This window comes from Physeter macrocephalus, chromosome 3 (assembly GCF_002837175.3).
Source record: "Physeter macrocephalus isolate SW-GA chromosome 3, ASM283717v5, whole genome shotgun sequence".
Classification (NCBI taxonomy): domain Eukaryota; kingdom Metazoa; phylum Chordata; class Mammalia; order Artiodactyla; family Physeteridae; genus Physeter; species Physeter macrocephalus.
The window spans coordinates 14,864,631-14,873,727 of NC_041216.1; the positions used below are offsets into that span (position 1 = coordinate 14,864,631).

At 46.5% G+C, this 9,097-nt stretch overlaps 2 protein-coding genes across 3 annotated transcripts in view; one reads left to right on the forward strand and one right to left on the reverse strand.

Annotated features, from left to right (window-relative positions):
- The window catches only part of AUNIP (aurora kinase A and ninein interacting protein), a 33,881-nt gene extending 33,711 nt beyond the window's left edge, over nucleotides 1–170 (forward strand). Inside the window, exon 5 of the mRNA XM_024125233.1 lies at nucleotides 107–170. Coding sequence (XP_023981001.1) covers nucleotides 107–170 — 64 coding nt within the window. The remainder of the gene's footprint in view (nucleotides 1–106) is intronic.
- A 414-nt stretch (nucleotides 171–584) lies between these two features.
- MTFR1L (mitochondrial fission regulator 1 like) overlaps nucleotides 585–9,097 on the reverse strand; it is a 13,989-nt gene continuing 5,476 nt past the window's right edge. The window contains exons 4-8 of one of the 2 annotated variants that reach the window (XM_028487657.2): nucleotides 8,110–8,219; nucleotides 7,705–7,916; nucleotides 3,830–4,083; nucleotides 3,567–3,634; nucleotides 585–971 (exon numbers count right to left, since the gene is read on the reverse strand). In XM_028487657.2, coding sequence (XP_028343458.1) covers nucleotides 866–971; nucleotides 3,567–3,634; nucleotides 3,830–4,083; nucleotides 7,705–7,916; nucleotides 8,110–8,219 — 750 coding nt within the window. In that variant the 3' untranslated portion in view covers nucleotides 585–865. Of the gene's footprint in view, nucleotides 972–3,566; nucleotides 3,635–3,829; nucleotides 4,084–5,285; nucleotides 5,498–5,690; nucleotides 6,663–7,704; nucleotides 7,917–8,109; nucleotides 8,220–9,097 lie in introns of those variants that run through there. The other variant, XM_024125237.3, reaches the window with a different exon arrangement.

The window sequence follows — 9,097 nt, forward strand, 5'->3', positions numbered from 1 at the left end:
ATTCCAACCTACACAATTACCTGTAACGTGTCTCAGCTCAAAACAGGCAGCTTCTGCTAAGGTCTGAAGTACGGAAAACATAATGCAGCTCTTCTCTTAGTCCAAGCTCTAGCTTTCGGCAAGACTGTTGCAGAAGATTTCTAATTGAGAGGCAGAAACATCTGCAGTGAGGAAGGCAGCTATTGAAAGAATTCCAGGAGCATGAGACTGAGTTTGCAGAGCTGAGTGCCATCAGTTTCCTTTTCTACTGATATCTTCTTCCTTTAGCGCAGACTTCCTCCTTAGTACCTCAGAGATAAGTTCGGCTGGGTCTTCCTCCTTCAGTAAACTCCGGTTCCTAGAGACACAATAACAGCTTATATTTATCGAGTACTTACTCTGCCCTGGGCAGTGTTTTGTGTGTTGGAATACAATCTCATTTAATCCTCACAACACTCTTTTGAGGTAGGAGCTACTACAATCCTTTTACAGATGAGGAAACTGAAGCACATTGAGGTTATGAATTTACCCAAAGTCATTAGTCACTCAGTAAGTGGTGAATCCACAGTTCAAAACCAAGCTTGTTGGTTACAAATCTCTTTTCACACAGGGGCAAGGAAAAACCAGAAACTTCTCTCACCCTTTAAACTGGGACATTCCAACCTACACAATTACCTGTAACGTGTCTCAGCTCAAAACAGGCAGCTTCTGCTAAGGTCTGAAGTACGGAAAACATAATGCAGCTCTTCTCTTAGTCCAAGCTCTAGCTTTCGGCAAGACTGTTGCAGAAGATTTCTAATTGAGAGGCAGAAACATCTGCAGTGAGGAAGGCAGCTATTGAAAGAATTCCAGGAGCATGAGACTGAGTTTGCAGAGCTGAGTGCCATCAGTTTCCTTTTCTACTGATATCTTCTTCCTTTAGCGCAAACTTCCTCCTTAGGACCTCAGAGATAAGGACGGCTGGGTCTTCCTCCTTCAGTAAACTCCGGTTCCTAGAGACACAATAACAGCTTATATTTATCGAGTACTTACTCTGCCCTGGGCAGTGTTTTGTGTGTTGGAATACAATCTCATTTAATCCTCACAACACTCTTTTGAGGTAGGAGCTACTACAATCCTTTTACAGATGAGGAAACTGAAGCACATTGAGGTTATGAATTTACCCAAAGTCATTAGTCACTCAGTAAGTGGTGAATCCACAGTTCAAAACCAAGCTTGTTGGTTACAAATCTCATCTCTTAACTAGACATGGCTTTACTTTTCCTGAAATGGCTACAAAATGTGGGCAAACCTGTTGGTATTGGCCTGTGGTGGCTAAGCTTCCGCTCCCACCTTCTGGCCCTATCTTTTCTTAGTTACATTTGCCCAGGTCAGCAGGGGAAGTGACTGATGACTCTTGGCTTTTCTGACATTTATTCGTTCTGGGGAAAAGGTGTGCTGAGGATTTACTATTACCTCGTCTCCCTGTCAGGGAAACTGAGAGGTTTTTTTATAAGCAATCCAGAATTTATAGTAAAATGTTCACATCATAAGGGACCCGTGGGAACAAAACCAGTTTCAAATTAGGGTAGGTTCAAATTACCTGATAACATCAGGTATTTTCCTGGAAAATAGTTGCTTGAAATTCTAGTGAACTCTTACATACATACATCCTCATGAATGCATTTTATTGGTCATTATGCTAGATATAAAGGCCAAGATTGACTATTAAACCTTGAAAACAAAAACAAGAGGAACTGCCTTCAGTCTGTCACATTTCTGAACCCTGATGATGGGGCTACTTTCCCGTTCTTAGTCATCAACCCCCAGCTCCTTCTATCAACAAAGGAGGAAAGGGCCCAGGACACAAGTGAGAGGAAGGGCTTGGCAGTAGGGCAGATCTAATATGGTACAAGAGGCAGGTATAAGAAACTTGGAGAGTCCAATCTATAAAACGACCAGAAGAAAAAGGCTCAGTGTGGCCCCAAAGCAGCAGCAGCAGCAGCTGAATTTAGGAATGTAGGAGACCAAGGAACTGTGGGTCTGTATGGCCAGAGAAGGAAGGTAAAAGTAACTTTCCTACAGAATCGACTACCAGGACCCTTGTCTAGTTTTCAGAAGAAAATGGGGCCAGAAAACACAAAGGGATCCTTGTGCGAGGTGAGTCCCTATTCCTTTAAGAGGAACTTCCTCAGCTCAGGAGACAGCCCTCACCTCCCCACCCCCCAAAACAGCTTTTTAACTGCATTAACAAATACAGCTGCACATCTGGCCTCTGGATTTTGAGGTCTGGATGTCAAATATTTCAATGCCCAGGAACCTGCATTTGAATAAGCTCTTCTGGTATATCCTGTGTGGTAGGGAAACACTGCAAGGTGGTGACTCCCTCAGGCTGGAGCTCTGGGGCTTCTCTGCTAGATGAGTTTCTCATGGTAGGTATTTCCCACATCCCCTTACACTGACATCAGAAATACCTAGAGCTCTACTCCTTGGGGGTTCTGCTTTGGTAAGTTTAAGGTGTATTTTTTTTTTTTTTTTTTTAAACAAATCTGAGCAATTCTGATAGGCAACCAGGTTTAGGAACTACCTAGGAGTCTCAAAAGCCTTGTTCGTAAATCTCTGAATTTGCAGGGCTGGTTTGAATAATGGACCACTGTGTTTAAAGGAAATGTTCCTTTCACCAAATAAGTCTACTTTTTTTTTTTTTTTTTTTGTGGTATGCGGGCCTCCCTCTGTTGTGGCCTCTCCTGTAGCGGAGCACAGGCTCCGGACGCGCAGGCTTGGAAAGCAGTATGGCGCAGAGCCTAAAACACTGGGCTGGCCAAAAAGTTAGTTCGGTCTTTTAAAAATATACACATTTATTTTTTGGCTGTGTTTGGTCTTTGTTGCTTTGCGTGGACTTTCTCTAGTTGTGGTGAGTGGGGGCTACTCTTCGTTGTGGTGCGTGGGTTTCACATTGTTGTGGCTTCTCTTGTTGCAGAGCACAGGCTCTAGGTACACCGGCTTCAGTAGTTGTGGCACATGGGCTGAGCAGCTGTGGCTCACAGGCTCTAGAGTGCAGGTTCAGTAGTTGTGGCGCACAGGTTTAGTTGCTCCGCAGCCAGGGATCGAACCTGTGTTCCCTGCATTAGCAGGCAGATTCTTTTTTTTTTTTTTTTTTTTTTTTTTTTGCGGTACACAGGCCTCTCACTGTTGTGGCCTCTCCTGTTGCGGGGCACAGCCAAGTCTACTTTTTTGAGATACTAAAATAACTATTATGCAATTATGTTTTGAAGGGTGGGGCATGGGGACACTTGTCACTAGCAGTATGAAAACTGAAGTGGTGAAGCTCCTCTGGGGGACAGAAGCTGGATTAGATGAGCCTTCTTGTAAAATCCCTATTAGTCTAACAACATTTGGTTGGGTTAGATCACCCCAACCAAATGTAAAGTGTTGCTCTTTCCTCAAACTGGGGACCCAGGCACTAGCAAGCAGGCAGCAAGCTTTGTGAATGAAATAACACGTGAGTACTACTGAGGACTTACTATGTAAGTACTTTCTATTAGATAACTGGCCACAGGCAACTTAAACAATAAACAGATCATCACAGCTCCTTATAATATACTTACAGATCTTGGCTCTGCTTCACCCGGTGAAAGTCCTTTAGGATACCCATCATATCTGCAAAGCTGCTGGCCTTGGACAGAGAGACGCATTTTTTTTGCTGTACGCGGTGCCTCTCACTGTTGTAGCGTCTCCTGTTGCGGAGCACAGGCTCCGGATGCGCAGGCTCAGCGGCCATGGCTCACGGGCCCAGCCGCTCCGCAGAATGTGGGATCTTCCCGGACCGGGGCACGAATAGGATACCCATCATATCTGCAAAGCTGCTGGCCTTGGACAGAGAGACACAGTCATCTTCTTCAGAAGAGCTGCAGGTAGCCTTGTGTTCTGGTTTGCAACATTCAGGGCTGGCAGAACAAAGCAGGGGGACTGATGGAAGCTCAGGGACCTCTACCTCGGTCTCCTCGGTGATGTCACTAATGACAAAGGAAGTTGTAGAGTGGAATGAGGATCCAAAACAAGGTAAGGGAGAAGAGACATTTGAACTTCCTGGAGATAAGAAATCTGGCGTTAATGAAGCCGAAGCTGAAAGAGAAAACAATAGGCATGGATGGACACTGGGGCTAAAATACAGCAGTTACATCTCCCTGCAAGCACTGCCTACCAAACATTCATTTCCTAGGCTGACACCATGACATCCTGGGTTCCTCCACTACCTTCCCCTCTCAGGATCTCAAGAAGATGTAGCAGCACTGGGCTCTTCCAGTGTTCCAGGAGGGCAGAAAAAAACCACCCCATAAGGGCCTTGCCTCCTAAAAGCTCCCATTCTGCAGTGGGCTGTGGAGTGACAGCACTCTAGACTGAAGCAACAGTGCAGAACCAAGGCCTGAATTTGTCCTTTTCTCTAACTAGGCCAGTGCTTCTGACTATGCTCCCTTGAATCCAGCTATCTGTGACTGAAAGAATTGTTCTGAAGCAAAAAACCAGAATGGTGATGGTCCTCCTAATGCCCAGATTTTAATGGATAGAATTTCCTCAATTTCTAAGTTTCTAGGGAACATTCTAGGGACAAAAAAGTAGCCAACAAATATAAATGGAAAATTCAGGTCCATTTCCTCTATAAAACTGCCATATGAGGGAATTAAATACATGAAGATTTCAAAGAGAACACCGTGATTTTTATGTGTTCTACCAACTGACAAGGTTTGGGAGCTATGACTTTGAGTCAGTGAGGAGCAAAACAGTGAGAACGGGAGGAATACGAGGGTTAAACACTGAGCAGCTTGGGAGAGATCCACCTGTTAGTATTTCCTGCATCTGGTCATCCCATTCATTTCCAGTGGTTCTGCCTTAACTGCAGACAGAAAGGTGGAGGAATGGGTGGAGGGTCTCTGCTGGAAAGGGGGACAGGTGTTTACAAAGAGGGATGTCTCTTCGTGGTAGGGAATGCTTATTTCTCATATTGAAAAGGCAAGCCATGAGCGCTCATGGAAGACATAATCTTAGAGACACTTGGAAGAGAGTGTTGGTTTTTGTGGCCAAGGCGGGGAATCTGCCTGCGGCCCCAGGTTAAGTGAAGATTTTGTTCCTAACCCAACCAGTCAGCCCCAAAATGGCTGACGGAAACCATCTAAAGATTATAACAGGCTAGCCAGGCCTCATGGCAACCTCAGAGGCCTAGGCCCGAGTACCCCCGAACCAGGGACCACCCTTATCCCTATCCTGTCCAAAAGCTAAGCAAAAAGGAACAGACTGCTATATCCTGGTCCTAGCTCAGGGGCTCTTACCTGCATCAGCTGCCACTATTTTAGCAATCTGGCTGCGCAGGTGGCTCAGCTCCTCCTGCAGCTCTGTGGTGCGGCTGAGGGCCGGCAGGGCCGGCTTCTTCAAGGCCAGGAGCCTCTCCTCTGACCCACGGAGGTTGGGCACTGAGGCATTGCGCTGAATGATGATCAGAGGGCTGGGCTTCCAGGTGTGCCTCAGGGGGCGTGTATCGCTCCTGGACCAGGGAAAGACAGTGTGTCAGAGAGAGCAGGCCACTGCACTGCTTCCAAAATTCCTTCATGCACTCCTACAAGAGTAACACAGGTTCCGCTCCCACTCTGAGCCCACAGCTCTCATTCCTGCTGCCTACCACCTCATCTGGGAAGAAGCTTTTCATTCCCCAGCCGGCAGGCTATTGCCTCCGCTACCTGACCCGGGCATAAGTCTCCTCTTCATCTGCAGCAATCCAGGCGATGTCAGCCAGAGTAGGGACTGGGGGCACATCCCTCAGACAGAGATCAGAGATGTTGGGCAGGGTCTGCAGGGAAGCAAAATTCATCAACATTTACTGCCTTCATGATGAAACAACTGGAGACTGGGCAAAATACAAAGGAGGAACACCTAATGTGTAGGGAAGTCTTTGTAGAGGAGGTCCCAGTTGGAAATAGCTTGAATAAGAGGCCAGAAGCAAAAGTCCGTGAAATTACAAGTAATTCAGCATGGCTGGAACAGGATTGGTGGGATGGGGAGTTGGGAGAGACTGCAAAGTGAATTGGGAGCTTTGATTCTAAGATCAATAATGAGCCACTGGAAGATTCTGAGTAAGTAAGGATCAGATTTGAGGTTTTAAAAGATTACTCTGGCTACTGGATGGGAAGGTGCAGAGACCAGTCATGAGCCTGTTGTATCCTCCAAGCAAAACACGGTGGCCGAGAGCAGGGATGGGACCTGTTTTTATATACAATGTTTTACTGGAAAAATGGTCATACCCATTTTTTAAGTATCATCTGTGGTGGCTTTTAAGCTATAACTGCAGAAGTAAGTAGTTGTAATGGAAAGCAGTATGGCTCAGAGCCTAAAACACTGGGCTGGCCAAAAAGTTAGTTCGGTCTTTTAAAAATATACACATTTATTTTTTGGCTGTGTTTGGTCTTTGTTGCTTTGCGTGGACTTTCTCTAGTTGTGGTGAGTGGGGGCTACTCTTCGTTGTGGTGCGTGGGTTTCACATTGTTGTGGCTTCTCTTGTTGCAGAGCACAGGCTCTAGGTACACCGGCTTCAGTAGTTGTGGCACATGGGCTGAGCAGCTGTGGCTCACAGGCTCTAGAGTGCAGGTTCAGTAGTTGTGGCGCACAGGTTTAGTTGCTCCGCAGCCAGGGATCGAACCTGTGTTCCCTGCATTAGCAGGCAGATTCTTTTTTTTTTTTTTTTTTTTTTTTTTTTGCGGTACACAGGCCTCTCACTGTTGTGGCCTCTCCTGTTGCGGGGCACAGCATGGCTCACGGGCCCAGCCGCTCCGCGGCACGTGGGACCTTCCCGGACGGGGGCACGAACCCGTGTCCCCTGCATTGGCAGGCGGGCTCTTAACCACTGAGCCACCAGGGAAGCCCCAGAGTTACTTTTTAACAGAGATGCCCACTGCCTAAGAGTGTCTTGCCTTCTGGTTGTGAGAATACAGGTGCAAGGACATGGACAATCTGTTATAGCAACAGGAAATTTCTCCTGGCAAGCTATTTATAACACCTTTGTAGCTAACTGGGATCTACATGTTACAGCAACAAACACTTGTTAGAAGCAAACTTGATAATCTAACTATTTAGATTTAAATAAAAAAATAATTATACAAAAGGAATCATAATGTAACTCCTTAAAATAGCTCATTCACCCAAATGAACAACTAGGGAACAGAGACTGAGTGACACCATGTTAAATGAAAAATTAGGAAGGTTCAATTATGTACTTACTGATTACAACAAAGAAAGAACCATGCGTTTAGAAAAAGATGGAAAAGAACTACACTAAAACATAAAGTTATTGTGTCATGACTGTGTGATTATAGATAATTTGTTTCCCTTTCTCCTTTTTTACTTTTCATAATTGAATATTTTTATATGGGTAAATGAAAAGGCAAGCCATGAGCGCTCATGGAAGACATAATCTTAGAGACACTTGGAAGAGAGTGTTGGTTTTTGTGGCCAAGGCGGGGAATCTGCCTGCGGCCCCAGGTTAAGTGAAGATTTTGTTCCTAACCCAACCAGTCAGCCCCAAAATGGCTGACGGAAACCATCTAAAGATTATAACAGGCTAGCCAGGCCTCATGGCAACCTCAGAGGCCTAGGCCCGAGTACCCCCGAACCAGGGACCACCCTTATCCCTATCCTGTCCAAAAGCTAAGCAAAAAGGAACAGACTGCTATATCCTGGTCCTAGCTCAGGGGCTCTTACCTGCATCAGCTGCCACTATTTTAGCAATCTGGCTGCGCAGGTGGCTCAGCTCCTCCTGCAGCTCTGTGGTGCGGCTGAGGGCCGGCAGGGCCGGCTTCTTCAAGGCCAGGAGCCTCTCCTCTGACCCACGGAGGTTGGGCACTGAGGCATTGCGCTGAATGATGATCAGAGGGCTGGGCTTCCAGGTGTGCCTCAGGGGGCGTGTATCGCTCCTGGACCAGGGAAAGACAGTGTGTCAGAGAGAGCAGGCCACTGCACTGCTTCCAAAATTCCTTCATGCACTCCTACAAGAGTAACACAGGTTCCGCTCCCACTCTGAGCCCACAGCTCTCATTCCTGCTGCCTACCACCTCATCTGGGAAGAAGCTTTTCATTCCCCAGCCGGCAGGCTATTGCCTCCGCTACCTGACCCGGGCATAAGTCTCCTCTTCATCTGCAGCAATCCAGGCGATGTCAGCCAGAGTAGGGACTGGGGGCACATCCCTCAGACAGAGATCAGAGATGTTGGGCAGGGTCTGCAGGGAAGCAAAATTCATCAACATTTACTGCCTTCATGATGAAACAACTGGAGACTGGGCAAAATACAAAGGAGGAACACCTAATGTGTAGGGAAGTCTTTGTAGAGGAGGTCCCAGTTGGAAATAGCTTGAATAAGAGGCCAGAAGCAAAAGTCCGTGAAATTACAAGTAATTCAGCATGGCTGGAACAGGATTGGTGGGATGGGGAGTTGGGAGAGACTGCAAAGTGAATTGGGAGCTTTGATTCTAAGATCAATAATGAGCCACTGGAAGATTCTGAGTAAGTAAGGATCAGATTTGAGGTTTTAAAAGATTACTCTGGCTACTGGATGGGAAGGTGCAGAGACCAGTCATGAGCCTGTTGTATCCTCCAAGCAAAACACGGTGGCCGAGAGCAGGGATGGGACCTGTTTTTATATACAATGTTTTACTGGAAAAATGGTCATACCCATTTTTTAAGTATCATCTGTGGTGGCTTTTAAGCTATAACTGCAGAAGTAAGTAGTTGTAATGGAAAGCAGTATGGCTCAGAGCCTAAAATACTGGGCTGGCCAAAAAGTTAGTTCGGTCTTTTAAAAATATACATATTTATTTTTTTGGCTGTGTTTGGTCTTTGTTGCTTTGCATGGACTTTCTCTAGTTGTGGTGAGTGGGGGCTACTCTTCGTTGTGGTGCGTGGGTTTCACATTGTTGTGGCTTCTCTTGTTGCAGAGCACAGGCTCTAGGCACACCGGCTTCAGTAGTTGTGGCACATGGGCTGAGCAGCTGTGGCTCACAGGCTCTATCTAGAGTGCAGGCTCAGTAGTTGTGGCGCACAGGTTTAGTTGCTCCGCAGCCAGGGATCGAACCTGTGTTCCCTGCATTAGCAGGCAGAT